Source organism: Calonectris borealis, chromosome 22 (genome assembly GCF_964195595.1).
Source record: "Calonectris borealis chromosome 22, bCalBor7.hap1.2, whole genome shotgun sequence".
Lineage (NCBI taxonomy): Eukaryota > Metazoa > Chordata > Aves > Procellariiformes > Procellariidae > Calonectris > Calonectris borealis.
In genome coordinates this window covers 10,814,386-10,837,562 of record NC_134333.1, presented here as the reverse complement: position 1 = coordinate 10,837,562, position 23,177 = coordinate 10,814,386, and the positions used below count along the sequence as shown (strand labels likewise).

At 45.4% G+C, this 23,177-nt stretch overlaps 1 protein-coding gene across 1 annotated transcript; it reads left to right on the top strand.

Moving 5' to 3' along the window:
• Positions 1-751: 751 nt before the first annotated feature.
• On the top strand, positions 752-17,344 carry ETV4 (ETS variant transcription factor 4). Its single transcript, XM_075171776.1, has 13 exons — positions 752-819; positions 908-1,001; positions 1,179-1,258; positions 5,854-5,872; positions 6,853-6,906; positions 10,635-10,761; positions 11,385-11,543; positions 11,941-12,185; positions 14,527-14,601; positions 14,701-14,769; positions 15,132-15,304; positions 16,361-16,462; positions 17,123-17,344. Exons 1-13 carry the CDS (start codon positions 775-777, stop codon positions 17,342-17,344), a joined length of 1,464 nt encoding a protein of 487 aa, XP_075027877.1. The 5' UTR covers positions 752-774.
• Positions 17,345-23,177: the final 5,833 nt, after the last annotated feature.

Below are 23,177 nucleotides of genomic sequence, written 5' to 3'. Positions count from 1 at the left end.
TTAAAATGACTGCAGTGTGCGTGAGAACGGGCAGGCCTGTTCGTGTGCCACGCTGGGTGGGAGTCTGAAAGTGCAGGCTAAACATACTTCTGCCACGCACGGTAGGCATGGTTGGAGCGCCTTTGCAGCCTTTCGTGAATGAACTCCGGGAGTCTTTATTTATGAATGGGACCTCCGGCCATGAATGACTACCCGAGTACTGCGTTCTGATTGGCCCTGAAGGCTAAAGCCGCTCCCACTTTTCACTGGGCGAGGGCCAAGAAGAGCTGGGATTGGCGGGCGTGTCCCAACCCAGAGCCTCATTCACGAAGTCAATGAAACAAAGGAGCGGGCGAGCCGGGCCCGTGAGCGCGGCGATGCGCCAATGGGAGGCCGCCCCCGGGCGCACGGCGGCCTGACGGCCCGGGCGGGGCGGGGCCGCTGCGGGCTCCGCGTGGGCCGCGAGCCACCGCCGGTGAGGGGCGGAGACCCGCCGGGGCGGGGGCCGCTGTCCCGGGGCGGCGGGGGCTCGTCCCGGCTGGGAGCTGGCGGGCTCGGTCCCGCCTCGCGTCCCGAGTTCCGCGCGATCGCCGCCTCTCGCGGGCGGTGGGGTGCCGGGGAGCCGTGCGGACCGGCGGGGCTGTCCCGCCGCGGCCGCTGCGTTCGGCAGGTGGCGGCCGCCCCGCAGTGCCGCCCCGGCGGCCCGGCCCCCCGCGAGCCTCCCGCTGCGCCTTCCCCAGGCGTCCGCCGAGCGCCGGCAGCCCGCGCCCGCGCAGGCAGCGCCTGGGCGGCGGGATGAAGGGGTACCTGGACCAGCAGGTGCCGTTCACTTTCCCGCAGGTGAGCGGCGGCTCCGCCGGGCGGGGGGCTCCGGGCCGGGGCCCGCTCCGGTCAGGGGCTCCGCGCTGATCTGCTCCTTCCGCAGCAGCCTGCGGGCCAGGCGGCTCCCGGTGGCGGAGCGCTGATGGGCGCCAGGAAGAGACCCGGGGACCCGGGCTTGCCGCCGGCGCAGGATTCGGAAGGTAAGGCGGGCTGAGGGTGGAGGGCTGGTCGGGGGTGATGAAGGCTTCTGGGCAGGGACCGGGTCCTCCCCCTGCGCCTCCGCCCCCACCTCCTTGTTCCGCCCGACATCTCCGTGGCGGGAGCGTCCTGCTGTCCATCCCCAGCGCTCCGCTGAGGTAACCTCTCGCTTCTCGCAGACCTCTTCCAGGACTTGAGCCCGTTCCAGGAGACTTGGCTGACAGAAGGTAGGCTCCTTCCCCTCGCTCTGTTTTGTTTTGTTTGTCTTTCAGTTGTTGGTCTTTTGATGTTTGTACTGCTCCTTTGCTTTGTTTGCCTAGCTCCAAACATGAAGTATTTTTTTCAGACTTGCCAGCCTCTGGCCTGTGTAAATGAAGACGCCTGAATCACACTATTGTGCTGGGTATTTGCTTATGAATGGAACTTGGCAGTTGGCCCACTATCCTGGTTACAATTTTCGTTTCAGGCTACTTGTAACTGGTTAGATTTTGTGCTAATTTGTCACTTATCTTTGTTGGTTGCCAGAACGTTGATTTTTTTTTTTTAAAAAACAAACAATAAACTATTCTTTTAATTTTGGGAATAAAGTGCTTCTCTTAACTTTTTTTTTTCCTTTTCTTTTTTTAAGAGATTTTTAAGATAATTCTTTGAAGGGACCTTCCTGGAATTTACGCACTGTTCAGTTTGGTTTTTAAATTGTTTTGCCTTTTGACTTCAAGAAAGAGAAAACTTAAAATCCCAGGGAGTCCTGTTAATTCCAAGTGAAACTAGTTTTAAACAGTATGGTAAATTTGCTCTAATTCCATACTACAAATGATCCATTTTCTAGAAAATTGAAAGCATATCCTCAAGTATAGACTCTTGAGAAATATAAAAGTACTTACTGTGATACAGGTACTTAACAAATATTTAACAATAATAATATAAAAATATGCATGGCATTTCGAGCAGGGTTATTTCCCCTAATTTTACCACAAGCGAAGGACAATCCTGTCAAACAGTTCTTTTTTTAAGCCTTCAAAAAGGTATTTGCCAACTAAATTAGATTATTAAGGAAAAAAAAATCAGATGTTTTATGTTCATTTCAAACTGAAATGAAATGACATTTATCAGGCAGTATTCAGGAGTGTGAGGATTGTAAGGATGCAAAAGGAATTACCTGGAGGCTGTTCCAGGATTGAAACACTCACCTAACTTACATCAGAACAGAAAAATGCGTATTAATTGCTGGTCATCTAATATATCTGCTGAATGTGCACACATGCTTGAGACTGGTTTCTCTTAAATCTTCAAAAACTTCAAGCTGCCAATAAGATAAGTCTGCCTCAGAACTGATTTCTGGTAGACTTTCAGTTTTAGGCTTTCTAATGTTTGATAATATTTCTAGCTCATTAATCTAAAGAATTTGCATAGAATTTCTTACAATATGTTTGTCAGTATCAGAGTGTTTGTAGAATGAATTCATAAGTATCCTGGAGTGAAGGGAAGGTCACACATGGTCTCATAGAACTGTAGAGAAAGAGGTAATCTGCTGTTATATATGATTAGTAAATGATAATGCATACCCCATCACATGTTTTTAGAATATAGGCAGATATCTTTTTTTGTATAGCTCATAGCATCTAGTTAGAGTCCAAGTGAAATCTTTGGCAAATTCAATGCCCATTTTAATATTCTAGCTTATGATTTTAGACCGAATATATGGGGAACTACTTTCTCCCATGGTGACTCCCATCTCCAGACTTTTAACAAGAAAAGTTGCCCTTTAAAGCAAACTATCATTTGTTTTTCTGTATTCACTAGTATGTCAAATTATTTTCATGAATGGTGAAAATACGTTTTTTCGTGAATGTCTTGTACATGTCTATATGTTAGCATTTGTTCATGAGATGAAGGCAACTGAAAACTTAAGAGTACCTTCCTAAACAATGCAGAAGAAAAGAAAGTGAAAATATGAAATATGTTATTTATTCTCTGCCTCTACCACATTTAGTTAAGAACTTTAGGTATTTTATTATTTCATGTACAGTTCTTCCTGTTATTTTTTAAATAAGAAAGAAACAAACCTAGGAAGGAAGCAAACTGGAAATATAAATTCACGGAAAACAATCAGCTGTATGAAAAATGCTAATAAATTTAAACCACATATACATGTGTGTGTATATGTGTCAGTATATATGTTTGTGTGATTTCATTCATAGGGGTATCTCTTTGTTAGCTTTTTAGAATATTTTTAATAGTGTCAATTAACACCTTATTTCTCCTTTGCAGGGTAAAATAATAATGTCTGCAAGTAGATGACTCTTAAAAGAAACAGATGCTGAAAAATCCTAGGCTTTGTTACTAAAAATCTAAAGTTTTCCTCTACACCATTTTAACCAGAATCTGTTAGAATGCAATGACATGAAGCTGGCAGTTGATAACTGTATGGAACTAGTTTCAAGCCAAATAATTTATAGAAGTAATTTGACATTCAGAGAAACAAAAAAACTTCCTTGGAGAAAAGTTGCACGGGTAGTTATCTGTGCTGATTGCAAGGAGGAGAGAGATGCACTTCTTTGTGTATCCATAGTCAGAAAGCTTTAGTTATGGTGCTCCAGATCTTGAAAGCAGTGTGGGACATGGTGAGGCACATGTTGATGCATGCAGTCTGAGTGACTAAACTAAGCCTGGGGTTGGGCTTTAAATGTCTGATTAGGTATCCCGGTTATTTTAAGTATAGGTGCTGGTTTGGGGAGAACAAGAAAGTGTCTATCTATCTGTATTGCAACTATATGAAGTAGATAATGAATATAAAATTTTAAATTTTCTTCTGGCAACTGGCACTTTAGCCTTCTAGTACAGGACTGTAGCTGTCTGCAAGCATCACTGTCCAGCAGTGAGGCTGCATGCTCTCGCTCCAGCCATGCCCTTCATTTCACATCTTTTTTATGGTCTATTGCTTTTAGTATGTAATTCTCTTAGTGAGATTGTCAGCAATGCGCTAGACGGTAGTAGCCTCAAGGCAGTAGGCTGTGAAATCCAAATTCAGCTCATACAATGTGATCCCTATTATTTCTTCTATTACAATGTTGCTTTTTAAAGATAATTCATAAAATTAATTTTGTAGGGTTTTTTTTTTTCTGTTACCCACCTTTTATCATTTATATTTCCAGTTTGTTGTCATACAGTTATTTTAAGGAACAGCGAATGCAGTGCAAAGAGCTTGGCTAGTTCCATTCTAATCCACTGCCTGTTGTTAATGCAGTGTTATTCCCTAAGGTTTATTTTTGGCAAGTCTTGTCTAGCTTAGCTTCAAGTGACTGAGATTAGTGGGCTTCCATTCCTCATGTCCCTTTACTTTGACTACATCACCTTTGCTTTGGAGCTGAGAGAGTGCAATCTTTTGCCCACTCTGCAATAACAAAAACTCTTGGTTTGTCTGTCATGTACTAGCAGCAGCATTTCCTTCAGCAATAATTTGTGAGAGATTTTGTGAAGTAACAATCTGCTGCAAGCTCTCCCTTCCCTGCAGTAAAAGGGATGTAAAAGTAATTGTTAGAAGAAATAAAATATTCTAACACGACATGTGCTATGGTTAAGGTTCTCCCCACGGTTTCTCCCAAGGCACACCCAAAAGCTTAGTTCTTTGTCAGACCTGAATTTGCCACATTAGTTGCTGTCTCTGGGTAATGGAGAACTGCTCAGGAGGTGGACTGGGGCCATATCTGAGCTAGGCTCTGAGTAATTGAGAAAAAATAGCTGTGTATTAAAATACGGGCTAAATTCTGATTAGTAATGTGTTCCTGACATCAGGATGCTGTGCTTCTCTTGCTTTCTTAACACCTTTTCTTTCTGTGGTAGGGAAGAATGCAAAGGTATTTGTAAATAAATACAGATGCTGCTGTCAGGGAGAAAGCCAGATTGGATCACTTGCTTTGGTGTCCTATTCCTTAAGGATGTGATTGTGAGATGTGCTTCAACAAAACCATACGTTCTAGACTCTGTGCATGCTGTCCAAGAGTATTGTTCTGTCTTGCTTATATAGCTCTTGCAAAGGAAAGATAGGCACAAACCATCTTGTAGAATGGGGCAAGCATGCACAATTACATTTACAGTTGGAAAATCTGAATTTTCCAAATGAATTGTTCCCTCTGTGAATGTTGATTAAAGCTTTTCTCAGAAAATAAGGGAAGCAGGAGCTAGAGGAGACTGTGTAGCTGATTCCCCTGTGAAATCAGAAAAGCACTAATTATATACACTGTTTCAACACAGGAATTTTAGTATAATAGCACTATGGACTATTATAACATTTGATTTTGTATGTTGGAATAATCTCTCAAGGATGCACCTGTGTACCTTGCTGGTTAACCTGTAGGTGAAGAAGGACAGTAAAATTCTCTTTCTTCCACTGTGCCACTTCATTGTTATATTACATATTTCGCAATGCAACTCAGGCATGGGCTGAGGCCATACTGGGGTAGGTGATCCATGAACAGAATGATCTAAGCTGGAGATCAGAAAAGGCAGGCAGCTATCTATAGGCAGATGAGGAATTCACATGAATGATGCCATAAGGGTCAGCACAGCTGCCAGTCTTCACTACATACCAGCTTCCAGCCACTGTTACATCTTTCATAGGCATCACAGGAAGAAGAATTCTGATATTTTAAGTTTTAATTTAAAATAAGTATTTACTCCAGGAAGTGATGAAACATACTGTGAAGTACATAGTGAAAGACTCTTCTAGTGCCTCCATTTTGGATGCTAGAAACTCTATCCATGTGGGCTTTACAGCTTTTGCAAAGTCCAGTCTTTCATGTAAATCAGAATAAATATGATGCCCTGAGTTATAAGAGGCATCAACTTACAAAGTGTGCAGCTGACTTTTCAAGTCAGCAGACAAACACACATGAGCCTCACCAGTTTGTCTAAAGGAGGCACTAAACCTGAAGCTTCTTAACATTGAGAGCTAATGGTGTTAACTCTTTCACTGCTTACCACATTCAGCAACATCCTGTTCCAGTGAGGTAGGCTGTTCTAAGGTAAATGAGGCCTCTGCAGATTTTCAGATATCTTTATTAGACGATCTTTGACATATTCACATATCTTAGACCTTGCTGTTATTCTTGGAGTTGTACTAACAATGCTGTCCACAGGGCAGATGCCTAGAAATAAGCTTTACTGCCCTGATTTGTGGGGAAAGAGCAGCTGTTTGCTGTCAGGTTCTCTATGACTACACCAGCACTTCCTCTTATATTTCCCACTTGTGAAATCGCACATGCATGCAAGGCACTATTAACCATTTCCCTCTCCTGCTACCGGATAATTTTTTTTTTTTTTCTTCTGAAATTTTCTCCTGCTGATTTACAAATTGTAGCCTGTTCCACTAGTGCCAAGCTATCCACTGCTTCTGGAGCTACTGAAAAGATTGTATGTGAAGGCATAGATGTTTCCTGTTCTGCTCATCACTTTGGCATAGCCTTTCCAAATTTATCAGTTGCTAGTTGTTTATCCTACGCTAAATGCTTAAAAATCCCTGCATGTTATGTTTCTAATGAAAACTGATCCCTGAGGTAAATAAACATGGCCTCAGCCCATGTATGAGTTGCATTGCTGTTGTCCTTATTTCCAAGGTAAGGGAGGAAGAAACTGGCAGGCGGTTAAGGGGTAAATCTGCAGGCGGAAGAACTGTATTCATTAATCCCAAAGGGAAACTATCCTTAGTCACTAAAGTGCATCCCAGCAGAAAGCTCAGATCTTTTCTGCATAGGCTTATTTCTGCCGTACTGTTAATTATACCATACAAAGTGCCAAATCTAATTCTCCTTTCTCTCTCTCCCTGCCCCTCTCCTTTCCTCCCTCCCCTGGCAGCTCAGGTTCCAGACAGTGATGAGCAATTTGTGCCTGACTTTCATTCAGAAAACTGTAAGTAGCATGGGGGCAATCACACATCTCAGGGGAGAAGGGCAGGATACACTTAAACCAAACAAAAATGTAAATGCAACACACAGACATTGAGGCTAAAGTACTCATTTTACTTCTACATTGCTGTGACAGTGACAAAAAAAACAGGGTAACTGTCTACATCTGGACAATGCAAAAATATCTTTCTGTGGTGGTAACTACCACAGCCCCTTATGCAGAGTGGTTTCAAAAGATGTGTATTTTAGTTGGTGTATGTGTGAATAATTAGGCACCCCTGGACAGCTGAGAAAATGCATTACTGCGACAATCAAAGGTAAAATTTGTGCTGTTACTCCTCCCAAAGCAAAACAAATTGGACTGTACATGGAATTATGGGTGCTGTGTTTCCTGCAGGTGCTTTTCTGGGGTTCTGCTCACCTGCGTGGCCTCTGGCTGAGCATCTGCTGCCAGCATGGCCTCTGTGAGATGATGGTCCTGTCTGCTGCCTGCTGCAGCATGAGGGCACAGTATCCCTGAAGAGATATGCTCACTAGCCTGCTTGCTCTCTGTTCTTAGGAACTGTCCACTGAACAGATTGCATGTGTTTGCACAGGAGTGTACAGACTGTACCACAAATGTTTGCTCTGAGAACTGGTCAAAGCACTTCACCTTACAAAGGAGCCGAATGTTGCACAGGTACAAGTGTACGTATAGGAACCTTCCACACAATGGCCATGCAACTCTTTCTGCTTTTCTCACACTGGGCCTGCTTCAGCTGGTCCTCATAGCATGCCACCATTTCACTTGAAAGCTGACGCTGAGCTAAGACTACGTGCCTGAAGTGAATACAGACTGTTCTGAATAGCTCTCTGTGCAAGCAGCCGCAGGAACCCGGAGCCTGACTTTTGACAGGCATCTCGAGGCTACAAGAAGATGCCTCACCATTCCCTGGGCATATACATGTCCGGCAACTAACCAAGTGTAGAGATGTCCATCTAAAGCTGGTGCAGTCCACTTTGGTGCTCTTCCTATGCTGATATCCTTCCCTGCCCAGGGCAGTTTTCCCCATGAAAACTAAAATGAAGCACTTTCACTGGTTGGTCTTGTCTACCTCCTTCCCCTGGACTTGGCCCTGCCACACAGCCGGGCTTGCTCTCTGAGTCATATATCTTGTTTCTTCCTCTTTTTGACCTAGAACTGAGGAGAGGGCTGGTCCCATGTTTCACTCTGAATGAATGAATGAGCCAGTTGTAATGCGATAGCCTGTTACAGCTATTAGGGGCTGGAAAGAATTGTCTGCTCCTAGCACATGTAGCTTCTTGAAACTTCAGTGGAGTTCAGTGTACTGGACAGAGCAATTTTCCCCCTCCCCCCGAGACTCAGCCGACACATCAGCATTTTTCGATGGTTTCTATATATCTGTTTACTCTACACATTGAGAAAAGCTGCTGCAGACAGAAGGGAAATGGATGCCTCAGGCATAGAAAGACTCTTTTCTCTTTTGACCCTTCCCTGGGCCTGGGGTACTTGCACGGATACAGGAGCGTCATGCTTGGGACACTGAATGCATCCCAGGTGTGGGGCAGGCCTGCGGGGTCCGCACACTCACACCTGCCATCAGTTCCAAGGGCTGTTTGTGAACAGGCGCCTCTGCTATGATTGATGGCAGCCCCAGGACTGGCTGTGGGAGCCAGCTGTCCCCAAGGAGGAGTAGGAGCCAGTACGAGGCTCTAATATCTTATGGATTTATTTATTTATATTGATTCTGTCAAGCTGTTTGGGTCCCTTTGGGTGTTGGCGTGATGTAAAGATGGGCTTTTCTGGCGTAGGCTGAAACCAAAGGCAGGCAAAAGGAGTCAGGTTTGGGGTTTTTTTCCCCTCTTGCTGAGGAAATTAATTTTGGGGAGGGATGTTCGCAATAGAAAGTGGCCTTAATATCCTATGCCAAGAGAGACAGCAGCACCCCTTTCTCCAGCCCTTTTGATAGCTGCTTGCTGGAGCACTTCTGAAGGGACAGTTAGTTCCTTTATGTGAGGGAGAACTGGCTTGAGGATGGCTGGTGCACATACAGTTCAGGTCAGTCCTGAAATAAACTCAGCAAAAATATGAGGACTTAACAGATCAGGATGTTACTTTCCATCCTTAAAACTGTAATCACAGCTCTGAACATCCCAGGCTTTGCAAGCAGCATCATGTCAGCTTGAAGAGGTGGTAGTAAGCTGGTGAAGAGGGACTGGAGCTAGCCTTATTAAAAGCTTACAGTTTTGATTTGGAGGGCAGATCTTTCCCTTGTCTGAAAAACAAGCCTAGACCTATGTACCTTTCTGGGGTTACTCTTCTTTCCTTCCTAAGTGTCAGTGACCTCCTAACAGCAGCAGCAGAGCCCAGAGGCAAAGGTAGAAGATGCTTACCATGTCCTCCAGACAAGATAAGCTTTTCTGAGGAACTAGTGAAGGAAGTTTTGCTCCCTGATGGATTTAATTAAGCATAAGAAGTAAGAATACCCACATCCTACTTCCTGGTGCTGTAAACTGCAACCCACATTTGTTATTCATGAAATTCTAACCAGCCCAGAAATATCCCTCCTCGTCTGCATCAGGCCACGACCACAGTGCACTGAAAATGAAAAGGAACCTTTTTACTTTTCTCCTGGACTGTCACTGGTGTTTCAGATGAGCAGAGCAGTTACGAGATTCCCCCAATCCCACATTCAGGGATGTTGGACTTTTAGCATAGAAGAGATTCCACAAAGGGAAACCTGCATTTGGAAATGATACGGGTAGCTGCTGAGTGCCAGCGTGGCAGCTTCCCGCCCAGGAATCACAGTATCCTGTAGAAGGGGCTGGCCTTTTTCTTGAGTGCTGAAGTATAAACATGATAAAATTAATGAAATTAGATACTTCAAAGGGAGACTACTGAGAGGACTGCAAGCTGCTTTTCAAACTTTGAGGTATATTATAGTGAAAGCAAGGACTTGGAAGTCAGACTTCTGTTTTCTTCTGTGCTTTAACACAGATGCAGTTCCTTTGGAAAAGGGATTTTAGCTATGTAAATGGGTTAGGTGCTTCTGAAAACACTACTTGTGTAAGGTGTCTGTGAGCAAGTTAGCCTGGTGACAGCCTGTAATAGTATGCAATGCATATAATAGTATTTTCCCACAGAAAACCTTCAGCTTTTGTAGCTATGTCTACAAAAACCTTACATTTATTGTCCTACAGGACAAACGATACTATCAGGAAATCGACAATGTGTCATCATATTAGTGCATTGTAATTTAACACAGTGTTACATGGTAATGCTACTCACAAGACATGCTTACCAGGTATGTCAATGAAAGAGCATTTTGTCTGATGCAAATCAAAACTTTGCTTTTATGTGTTGAAAAATAGAGTATGTGCATGCTACCACTTATGACATAACAGAAAATGTCTGTCCCAGCCCTGAACAGTTTAGAAAATACTCACTCTAAATCCTTTTCAGACTGCTCTGGATTATCACAGAGCCTGTTAACACTACCTTAGATTTGCTCTTTTGAAGTTGATGCATCATACAAACCTTACTAAATCAAGGGTAAAGCTCAGGAAAGTCCAGTGAACAGTTGTGCGTATTGGTATTTTGTTTCTCTCAGAGCCAGCTGAACAAGGACAAGGTGGTGTGGTGACATCTCAACTGCCTTTTTACTGGCTGATAAAAATATCTCTCCATAAACAAGAAAAGTGTCAACCTGATCTTTCATTTCTCTCCCACAGTAGCTTTTCACAGTCCTCCTGCTAAGATTAAAAAGGAGCCGCAGAGTCCCTCCTCGGACCCCACACTGTCCTGTAACCATAAGCAGCCATTCCAGTACCACAATGGCGAGCAGTGCCTTTATGCCAGGTAACACAGCTTACACAGGGGAGGGACAGGAGCTGTTATGAAGTCAAGTGCTACTGCATTATCTAATAATGAAGTGTTATGACAATGATCTGGTCTGCCTGCTGGGTAAAGGCAGTGCACACATGCTGCAATACAAATTAACCAGTGGGTCAGCTCATGGCAGCCTGCTCAGACTGCCATTTATTGCACTGGATAGCTCAGACCTGTGCAGAGTAGATCTGGGCTTGCCTCTTTTCTCTTCTCCCTAGTGCAGTTCCTCAGCTGTCCTGATGCTGAGAGCAGTCTTGACATCTGTCACGTGCCTCTCTCTCCCCATTGCTTTCCAAAATCTGTCCCGCAAGGAGCTCCCTGACACCACTGCCCACAGTCCCAGCTATTTGCCTGAGTTATAGTACAGTTTCTTCAGTGCAGGCACCTTCTCCAGTTTTTTGCTTGAAGGGTTATTGCTATTGTACGTGAGGGCAACCAATAATCAGAAAGGAAGGAGTTTATCCTGGGAGTTTTCTGGCCTAGGTGGCTGCATAGAGGGACAGCGTGTCTGCCTGTGACGCGTTCTCCCCAGGTGCTGCCACAAGTCCTTCTCGGAGAACTGTAATGCTCCAATATCTGTTTGACTGTCCCAGTGCCTATGATCAACCCAGACAAGTTGGAATCAAGTCCCCCAACCCAGGAACCCCGATAGAGTCACCGCTCCAACAGTTCCCTAGACAGGACAGGAGCTTCCTGACCCCTGCGGGGCCACCCCACCCCACATACAGCTGTGGATACCTCAACGAAAACAGGTGAGTTACTGCCAGGAGGAGGCAGCCACTGGCAAGAAAGATTGCCCTCGTTGGTGATTCAGGGAGGAGGGGCTGCAGCATCCAGATTAAAGTGCTCAGTTTCCAGCAATCACAGGATCCCCCCATCCAAAGTACCTGGGACCCACCACTGCTGCCTAGGGTTTGAAGAAGTCTATAACCTTAAGCCCATCCGATTCTGTGAATGATGGGCTGTGTAGCTGCCCTTGGAAACATCTTTCATTGGGGTCCCTTCCTTGCCCCAGCTATGCGTGCAGCTCCTACAGCCCTAGTAACAGGCTGAGGCCGAGGAATTTTCTGTCCCTCAACCAGCCCTGCACCAGGGCCGAGATCAGAGGGCCAAGAAAGCAGCCATCCCATGTCCTCTCCCCTCTTCTAGCTCTGCGTACCAGCCACCTGTGGAGATGTGCCATTCCTTCCCCTCCTCCCAGGGCATGGCCCAGGAAGACCCCATTGCCTACCAGTGCCAGATGTCCAAGCCCTGCCTCCAGTACCCTCATCAGGGCTTCAAACAGGAGTACCATGACCCGCGGTATGAGCAAGCAAACCAGGCGGGCAGCAGCCGTCAGTACCCAGCAGCTGTAGTGATCAAGCAGGAGCAGGTGGACTACATGTATGACTCAGGTAGGCAGAACTAGCTCTTTCTGACTGCGTAAACCAGGCATTAGTGGGGGTGAGCAACCTCCTGGGTGAACATCCACCACTGGTGGTCTTTGGGCTTTGAAACAGTACTACTTCATCTTCAGGAGCACGTGTGGTCTGGGAAACTGGCTGTGTAGCAGGAAATGCAGACAGTTCTGTCTGTTTACTGCATCCAAGAGATTCACTTTCTGTAGTGTGTTCTGAGAAGGACTTCCTGGTAGATAGTGGAAAGATTTATAAAGTTATAGGAGCTAGAAGGTGATGTTAAACCTATTCAAACTAGATTAAAGACATGCATTTTTTTCCAAAGGAATAAGTAGCCATTGGGGAGACTCTCAAAATTCATAATTAGCCCACTGAAACCATCAGAAATGGAGAAAAGTGCATTCCCAGTTTCACAGGGAGTTTTTGTCTTCAGGGGGGTGTGTGAGCTGGTAGGTTGTAGAAAGGGAGAGAAGTGAAGTTAGCTTTGAAGAAATTATACTGAAAATGTTCTGTAAATGGCAGCAGAAAGGAAGGATTCAAATATCTTGGAGTTTGTACCGAAAAACTGTCTCAGATCCCTGCAGCAGGAGGGCACCTTCAAGCACTGGCAGAGGAAAGCTGCGCTGGGTGCAGGCATTGCACTGCACAACCCCGAGCTGCAGCTCACAACACTCTCTGACCCTGTGCCTTTCCCCTGACTGGAGGCAGAAGAATTTAATTCACAAAATGGAGGCAAAGATGCAGCTCTCCCAGCCCAGCTGGTGGGTGTCAGCTTTCACTGCTGAGGTCTCTCACCGGCAGCTGACACCCACTGGAAACTCACTGCAGCAGGTCACAGAGAGAGTTGATGTCCCATTTTGGAACTTACCGTGTGAGGTAAACCAGCTTTGTTCTGACAAACAGATCTAAAAGTCTAAAACTAAAACAGTCTGAAGAGACTTGGGTGGCTAACAATAAACTGGCCAATTCCAAGGACAGGCATAAGCACAGAGTAGGGTCTGGGTTGACTTGACTAAGTGCAAGCGTGCTGCTCTGTCTCTTACAGTGTCAACCTCCACCTGCTACTTCCCATAGAAACAGGGCACGCAGAGCAAATAGCAGAGATCTCAGAGGATCACGGGAGAAAAAAGTTTATAATTCCAAAAATAGCACTCCAGATACTAGATCAATCGGGTAATCCTGTTATTCTTCCAGAAGGGATAAATCTTATTTTTTCAGCAGATTTGTCTAAAGACTTGCTACCCTGACATCACAATACCCTCTTTTAGAGGGAACGTTACTTCTGGTTTCCTGGTATTTTAATGGACATTTTGAATTGTTTCCTTTAGCAGAAATAAATACATAAATAAAAAGCTCCTATGAGGGTATGGAATCCACCACTGTGACTATGCTGATATTACACTTTCACTGGGTCCTTCTGTCCAGACAGCAGAAGAAAATGTGCAAACCCAGAAGAATGCTTTTTGTGAGAGTAGTTTACGATTGTAATAATACACAGTCTATCAGCTCGGAGTACCCTTCTGCCCTTAGCATCAGCAAAATGTCTGCTGAGAGCAATGGCTATGCACAGGAGTATGAGGGAAATGTAAGGTAAATCTTTTCAAAGCTCCCAGTTACACCTTTCATTTCAGCTGTGGATGGAAAACAGGTTTGATTCAGAAAAATGCAGGTTTCAGAGAACACAAGATGCAGAAGATATAAATTGCAGTGCCCAGGCAACAATACATGCTGCCCAGAGATCATGAAAAGATTGTCTGCTTATTTTCAAACTCAGGCTATTTTTTATTACATGTTTTCTCAGCTGTTTGTGAGAATGGCCTATCATGATGTGAAAAGACCAGCAAGACTTAAGACATCTGAAATTACATTTGTGAGACACTGTCTGTAGTAAACATTCAAATGCTGCTTCTCTCCATTAACATCATTATAGTACCCCTAGAAAAATGTAATGCCTTCTCACCTGTGAAAACAGTAGAGAGTGCATAGTTATCTTAAACTAAGATGAGGGAGAGATGTCAAACAAATCTAGCCTATTGTCCAAGATTTTGTATTAAGAGTGGTGTAGAGGTGACTGACTGGCTATCCTGGCTACTCTGAAGGAAGTCATGTGATAGTACCACAAAAATTTACTAGTGTAATTCATGACTGGAAGCATGATGAAGACGAAGTTGTGATGGGATGGCTGAGACATAAAAAGTTATCAGTCTGCCACCAACCCTTTAGGAGGGCCCTAAGAGGACATTGGTTAGACAGCTGCACTTACCTATCCACCTCTGGAGAGCAAAATCATTCTACCTCCTGTGCTTTTTAATTAAAGAGTTTGTTAATTTTTCTGTAGATGTTCCTGGCTGTCCTTCCACGTACATAAATGTTGAAAGTTATCCAAGCCATTCAAATACAGAAGATTCATTAGGTAAGAAACTCAGTGACTGTCGTCTTTTCCGTGCATTGCATTGCCCTCTAGTACTACCCTGTCTTTGTCTATGACTGCCTATGTTGCTTTCTCTTTCAGGCTGCAGCTATGAAAAGCAGATGAGGTCCTTTACTGATGATGTCTGTGTTGTTCCAGAAAAATTTGAAGGTCGGAGAAAGAATGGCTTCCAGTTTGGGTGTAAGATAGGGTTATCCAGCATCTTTGCTAGCCACTTGACTACTGTCTACATAGTTCGTTACACTGTGTTCTTGCAGGTGTGTTAGCTGTGGTTCATATCTGGCTTTTTGGTATCCCATTTCTTGAGCTTTTTTAGCAGCAAACAGGCCTTCTAGCATAAATAGCTTAATTGTGAGGTTCATCAGAACTCCTCTTGGAAGAGCTGGTGGTGAGCTGGCCATTCTGTTTTAGGTGAACTGAAATATTCCAGGTAAACGTTTGTGAAATGTGCTTTTTTTTTGCAATTGTTTTTGCACTGTTACCCTTAGAAACACCTTGTTTGTTCTTCTCAGCAGGAGACATCAAGCAGGAAGCCGGAGGGTACCGGGAAGGACCTCCATACCAGAGACGGGGATCTCTTCAGCTCTGGCAATTTCTTGTGGCTTTACTGGACGATCCGACCAATTCCCACTTCATTGCCTGGACTGGTAGAGGGATGGAGTTCAAGCTCATTGAGCCAGAAGAGGTGAAACCATTTAGCTTTTCTACAGGCTCAGGGGAAGCAGCCACTCTTTCTGAGGCTGCAATTTCCCAAGTGGCTTTTCCTCTGCCCTGTGAAGGCTCCTGCCTACCAGTGGTACTCGCTAGACTGTGCAGCAAGTCAAGATTTTTAGAAGAGGTCAAAACACTTGGGTGACACAAATATCAGGTTTAAGAAAGGCTGCTTGTAAGCTTAGAGTTTCCGCAATGCAGTGAGTCAAATCACCCACTGCCTCCACTTCCCTAGACTCTTCACCCTCAAGCTTGCAGTGACTTGTGCTGTCGTATCACGCTCCATACTTGAGGCTGACATTGAGGTCTGGAGTTTTGAATCCTACTGGTCACAGAAGTTTTCATAAAAATCTTGAAGAAACTATGTCCTAGTCTAAATATATTTTTATATCAAAATGACATTAACTAAGGTGTAACTAATGCTGCCATGTTCCAAAAAACCCAATGATATCTGACAATATCTGGATGTGTCTGTTCATACCTTGCTCCGATTAGAGCTGCATTTAGTACTGTTCTTGCTACATATCAACCTTTACGGGCACTTTCAGTGCAGATGAGTTGTTTTGGTAGGCTGACAAATGCTTACAACAGATTTCTGAGTCTCATGGACAAAGCTGAAAATCATGTAGTAGGAGGAAGAAAGGCACATGGGTCTTCCAATGGAGGTGTTCCCTCGTACTTGGACTCCTGATAAACCTGTGATCCTTGAAGATAAAGTGTAGCATAGGATGAAGCAGTCCTTTAGCATCCTCAAGTTTTCAGAGTACTGGAGAGTGAGAAGTAGTGACAGCAAATGAGCTCTGTAGTGGAAGGAGAATGCCCCTCTGTGGTATAGGGTGCTTCAGTTTGAGTTCTACTCTTCTTGTTGAAAAGCTGCTAAATAATTATTGTTTGAGTCTATTATTTAAAAGTTGTAAACGTTTGTTCGTGTTGTGGTACCGTTCCTCAAAAGATAATCAGCTGGATAATGTTCTTTTGCCCTTGGGTTGGGTTCACAGACATTCATGCACTTTGATGCTTCATTCTACAGGTAGCCAGGCTGTGGGGTATCCAAAAGAACCGTCCAGCCATGAACTATGACAAGCTGAGCCGATCCCTTCGCTACTATTATGAGAAAGGCATCATGCAGAAGGTCAGTTTGCAAAGCAGATGGAGTTTTTATGCCTTTAGTGATGCTTCTCTTGTTACAGACAGGAAGTCTTACAGGTACAGAATGTACTTGAGCTAGCCAGGCATCCTGAGCTTTCTTTCCCCATGGCTTCTCTTTGCAGCAGATAAATGAGGAAGGTGTAAAGGAGCTGAATCTAGGCAACATATGGGAAATAAAGGGGAATCATGATTTCTTTCTTTTTCTGTATATGTCTGTGGTCAGGAGAGATGGAATTTATGCAGCTGCAAGGACATATAATCAGTCTAGACTTGGTGTTGGTGAGAGAAAGGCTGCCTGGGGGTTGGTCCTATGTGGTAGGGATGGTCTCTTCCAGATCCAGGGCACCGGAGAGGATAACTGTGAGTGTAATTATGTCACAGTACAGACTGGTCAGGGACTGTTGATGCTGTTGCTACCTGGACAAAGAGTGAGATGGCAGCATCCCATTTCCCAGGAGCTGTTCCAGGGAAGACGAGAGCAGCAGAGAAGAAGGAGGACAGCACAAGAAGTTTACAACTCTGACATGTCTCAGGGCGATGGGCTAGAGCAGCCAGATGTTTTTGCAAGCCTTCTCCACGGCTGAGGAGCATTGCCTAGTGCTGCCTGTGTGCCTGCAGCATTCATCTCATATCTTCCCTGCAGGTGGCTGGAGAGCGCTACGTGTACAAGTTTGTGTGTGAGCCTGAAGCCTTGTTCTCTCTGGCCTTCCCTGATAATCAGCGGCCAACTCTAAAGGCAGAGTTTGACCGGCAGATCAGTGAGGAGGACACAGTGCCTCTTTCTCACCTGGATGAGAATGTCACTTATCTGCCGGACCTTGGGAGCCTCCCTCCACAGCTTTACAGCAAAGGCTACACGTACTAGCATTGCTGGGAGCACACTGTGCCACCCTTGCTTGTGTATATAAGGAGATGTCTGGTTAGTATTCAATCAATATAAGCATTTTTGCAGGCCAGCCTAGGGCGACACTAAACTATGAATACCTGCTTTGGTCAGGAAAAATGTTCAGGTACATATGTGGATAAACACCTGACAGTTGACAGGGCTCTTGTGTGCTTGTGATAAGACCCTCATATTTGTCAGGATGGGACTCGTTCTCAGCGATGCAGATGTCTTCCGAGCAGCAGAGCTGCAGCTTCAGCAGCATATCAGGTAATTGCTGCCTCCAGCCGGAACAAACGAGCCTGTCACAGTCCCTCTCTTTGGCAAGGGAGGAGATGCTGTCCTAGCAGGCTTTTTTTCAGATATGAGGACGCTACAATGCTGCTGCTGACTCCATTCCTCCAGTACATGTACTGAACCTCTGTGTAACCTGCTCTCAGCAGAGGATGGACTCAGCTCTGCAAGGCCAGTCTTGCATTCTTCCCAGCATGACTGGAACACAGTGGTCATGGATCATATGCCTTCCCCATGAACTGCTTTGTGGGAATGGGGAATACTTGTTGTCTTGTATGTGTACGCTCCTGCCTTATCTCCTCCTTGCTCATAACACTTCATGCCAGGGCTATCTGGTATTTAGGCACTCTGTTTGAGCAGGGTAGCTGGAAGGACTGGCCAGGATTAGAGCAGTCCTGGAGTACATGGCACTACATACAATTTAGGGGAACTACAGAGCTGCCTGACTGCATTGGTCTGGGGCACAGGTCAAAGCCAATGTCACCTTCAGGTAGAAGGATTGCAGGAGGCAGCAAGGCCTGAGCCACCAGTTCATTATAGTGTTGTGGCTTTTCCAAACTGAACGACTTGTTCAACAAACATCCTCAGTATCTTTGAAGACCTGTCAGGCTCTTGAGTATACCCACCCTGGGCTTGGCTAGAAAATCATCTGAGGCAAGAAAAGGACCTGGTGGAGGTGTGTGTTAAGAAAATGTTTTATAAAGTAACCTAAACCATACATAGTTCTTAATATCTGAATTTAGATTTAACCTCCACAGATGTTTGCATGTTTGAGGGAAATCCTGATGTGTTGGAAAGGCAGCTACCTCTGCAGCTCAATGCAGCACATGCAACTTAACTAGACTTTGACTGGTTTTCCACAGTAGTGAACATTATAATGGGCACCATATCCTCATTGAGAGGTGCCTCACTTTTTAATTAGCAGCTCTGACCACGTGCCCAGTTAGACAAGGGGCAGTACAGTGTACCCATACAGAAAAAGCCTGTTTCCTACTGCTTCAGGTTGATGTGCCAGCTGCTAAATACAGAGCATCGCCAATGCTGCCAATGTGGTAGCCTGCAGAGGAAATTCTGTATGTTGATTGAAAGCCTGACTTCCCCCAATGACTCTCCCCTGCATGGCTAGTGCCAACCCTCCCAGCCTTGTCGCTGGGCATGAGCGCCCAGAAAGGCAGCTCTCCTTGCCTGAGGAGAGGCCAGATACTCAGAGCAGCTTGCTCTGCTGATGCCTTTGCGTGCCCTGTGCAGTCCAGAGACTTGGTGTTCTGGCAGCTCCTGGCTCTCCTGCTTTGCCCTGCTCCCACCTGGCAAGCACACTGCCTCCGGTGTCCCAGAAGTGAGGGTGAAGGGGAACCCTTCCACTGGTATAAGCTGCCTTTACTATTTATGAGTGTAAAAATACTATAATTAATAAATTGTTCTATGTCTTTGGCCAGCGCACCTTCATTCAGCCCCTGGCTAGTCCTCCCTTACCTTCTGAGCTTGCTTTCCCCATCTCCTTGGCACCAGCTTGCAGCTTTGGGTAGCTGATCCAGAGAGTTCAGGGATGCGTGTTTACTTCTGAATCTTGGTGGAATTCAAGAAATGAATACTTCACTCCCTTGACATCCTCACAACCAGTCATACAACCAGGAGTGAAAGATCACAATGAAATATGTAACCTCCAGCTGCACCTGGAGTCAGGGGAACAGTTCTCTGCAGCAGCAGAGAACATAGCCCACGCTCCCACACTGACAGTCCACTGGCCACTGAGCCGAGCTCCATGGTTTTAATTAGCTTTTCCCTGAACTTCGTCTCTCTCTTGAGCAGTAGCCTCAACTTGAGCAAGGTTGCTTGCTAGGAAAGTGAGCGTGTTACCACCTGCTGAGCTGGCAACATGATAAGGCAGCGCAGGGCACACTGGCAGCAGAGCTGAAAGCCCCGCCAGGACACAGCCACCCACGTAGGCCTCAGCAAAGGCTACAGCAAGGACAGGAGTTACCCTGAAGTGGAGGAGCCCTTCCACACTGCACCTTCCTCAAGAGGGTCAGGTACCTCCTAAGGGAAGCATTTATGCCTCCTAGAGACAAAATGTAGGTGTGGACTGTACCCTGCTGCAATGCTGTGTTTCTAATGAATGAGACTAGTAGCTTGCTCTTATTTGCTATCTCAATCTGCAGGATTCCCAAGGATTTTACATTTATCCAGTATTCTTTGGGCTACCCTCTGCCTAGCCAATCTTCCAGAAAGGGAATTCAGGGAGCTAGTTCACATTTGGATGAAATTTTAGCTCCATGTTTCACTCAGGTTTGTCAAGTCAGTGCAACAGATCGATAGCTGCAGAGCAGTTCCAGGAATCAGCAAGATCAGGTTCTCATAATCGTGGGGCAGTGACCTCCAAAGGGCAGAGATTTATAATAACCAGATCAGAGAGTTGGGAGTCAAGAAATACACACTGTGTTTCCAGTTCAGCAAGACAGAGAGACAGCTGATCAGGGAAAGATGTTGGAGGTAATAGACAAGTGTCATAAATTTCTCATGCTGGTCCTGAAAGTGCCAGCCCCATCCCACCACACAGAAGATGTTTCAGCTTTGCTATCTAGTCACTCACATTCCTGTTCATACAGCAAAGTTGCAACAACTCTTGATACAGACAGCAGAGCTGTCTTTTCCCGAGTTGAATGCTTTTGGTACTTGAGTGGGGAGAAGTGCACGTTACTGTGTGACAGCTTATACAGCCAGCGTAACACACCTTTAAGTCAGTATCCCTTCACCACACAAATTCACAGCTGAGCTTTGCTCTACATTAGGCAGGTAAGAAAGACATCATTCTTCTTCATGGAAAACCCTCTAAAGACAGAGTTCTGCTCATGACAAACACACTGACATCTGGATGCAAATAAACCTAACATTCTCACACTTTTTTACTATTGTTTACTCATTATATTCAAGATTTATTTTAGCGGCTTATTCCTCAGGATGTGATGATGCTTTGGGACAGCCAGAAATAAATTCTCAGCAGTCATTTCTTCCTAATGTAATTTTTTCTAGAATTATTTTTCAGTGCGGTTGCTATTGTTGCAACGGCTTTCCTGTCACTCCTGCTATATCAACAGTACAAAGCCCATCAGGAAGCATCATAAGTCTATTACCCAGAACATGATGCAAAGTTCCTTTCTGGTCATAGTAAATAATTAACATATAACATTACAGCATGTCCCAGATGCACCCTTAAAGTGTACTGTCCAGGGCAAAAGAATTACCACTAGTCTTAACAGGTTGCCAAGCAGAGCTGAACTATCCGATGCAATTTGCTGAGGCTAACCCAGGAAATATTTCTATTACCAGATTCCATACCCTGAAATAAGTATGAATAGTGGTAATGAAGAACAAGGACAGCAGCAAATCTCACTTTATGGGTTGAGCACTGAACGGGAAGGCAAGAGAGTTATTAGAAAGTGCATTCATCTTTTTCAGGCTGTATATAACACAATCGGCTGATGTCATCTGGCTAGGCAAAGCCTTGACAATGTGCCTAGAGCCTGCAGGCAGGTTGGAAGGGGCGATGCATCATTCCTAGCAGTGCTGAGAGGAGTGCCAGGATGAGATCTGCCAGGAACGAATTCTGGCCTGGCCAGGTCAAGACTCCAAAAGCCACATGAACAGAGCCTGGTGGAGCCATCGAGCTCTCTGTTCCAGACAGACACTCCCGTGTACAGCATATTCTTATTCAGACCTATTTAAGAGGCTCAGCAGAGCAAAGGAAACCAGAGCTGGCCATGTCCCATTCTGGTCAGTACTTTTAACCTGAGCCCAACAGGGACTTGTCTCCTTTGCAGCACTAAGCCTGTCAGTTACAGTGTGCGGTCAGCGTGTGGGACTTACCAGCTCCCTGCTCTGGTGAGCCACGAACCTTTGGCTTTGCCACAGCTGAGCTTCCAGGAGGGAGATAAGCAGCTCCCACACAACCCTGTAAAACGCTCCCATGGAGGTTTCCATAAGCCAGAGTCTTCGGAAGAGCTTGCACTTGCTCTACTCAGCATTCAGGCTTGGGGATGAGGTGACCCCAACAGGAGCAGGGTGTCATTTACACCATTAAGCCAGCCACAGGGGAGCATAGGTAACTCCAAGGGCAATAACACCATGACATTTGACTCCTTGTAACATTTTATGGAGGTATAACACTCCCGAGAAGGACATTGGCATTAGTTTTGTTGATACGCTCAGGAGATTCATTCTGATAAATGAATCAGCCCTAATGACACCTATACACATCTCCCCATCCTCCTCTGCATTTGAATCACAGCAACGTTGTAATCTACCACAACGTTAGAAACCATTTTGCACAATGAATATTGATCTCTTCATGCCTTGATGGCTGACACTTTGATGAGATGGCAGAGGGGGAAGTGCCCACCAGCATGCTGAACACAGGCAGAGAAGAGCAAAGCTGAACTCAATGGAGGCCTTAGACTGTTTGGCCTCAGCAGGAAACCACCATTCAGTCAACCCTGAGGGCAGCATTTACTGCCCCAGGGCAGTATTCACCCCTCAGGCTGGCAAACAGAGCACATTCCCCTCTCTGCAGCCAGGGAGGGCAGCCATGCACAGCCCTCCTATGCAGCCCACTCCTCTTTCTGAAGAACACGTTGACAGATACCAGCCTATGTAGTTGTAAACTCCTTAAAGGCTTTCCTGCGTCTGGTCTTTTAAGAAAGAGTAACTGAAAAAACATTTCTTTGCACTGCAGAGGGTCATTGCTTAGTCAGGGCCTCTGCTTAGGAGATTAATAACCATTCTCTTGGCCCTTATGGAACTATGGACAGGTATCAGGTGAGGAATCAAAGCAGTAGAAAGGAAGGTATCTCAGGAGAGCTTATTAGCTGAAATAGCTAATGGCACCTGAAGTGCCTCTGACGTTCTTGCTGAGCTGCTGCTTTGTAGCACCTGTTTCCATTTCCCTAAATTAGCTTCAAGCATGTTTTGAAGGCACTACCATTACTGCCCTTTTTGCTTTGATTCTGTGAGACAGAAACACAGATACCCCCTCAGGCAGGGTTACACAGGCATGTCCCGCTGGCTGACACTGCATTTACTAAACTGATTTCTACCTATTTGAAGATTCCACATAATTAGAGAATCCTAATGCAAATGAACTAAACCCCATGAAGGGGAAGAGTTATTGAAGGAAAAAATGCTTTTAAACAGTCCAGCAGATAAGGTATTTTAAAAGCACTTGCAAGAACACATAACAGAGAAATTATGAAATCTGCCTACTTTTGTAAAGAGAAACATAGCAGGAAATCAGCACAGCAAACTGCATTAACATCTCAGCACGGGCTGAGGAGTGCCTATTCTGACCACTTATGTCTGTAGGGACCAAGAGACCTCACCAGCCTGCAGAGTCCCCGGGGGGTCTCCCAGGCTCTCATTCTGGAGAGGTTTCCTCAGGGGTTGTTCCTGGAGAAAGAGGTCAGTCCGCTCCCTTGCCGGGCTGGGGTCCATGCCAGCTGCAGACGGCTTCACCCCAGCTTGCCCTGAC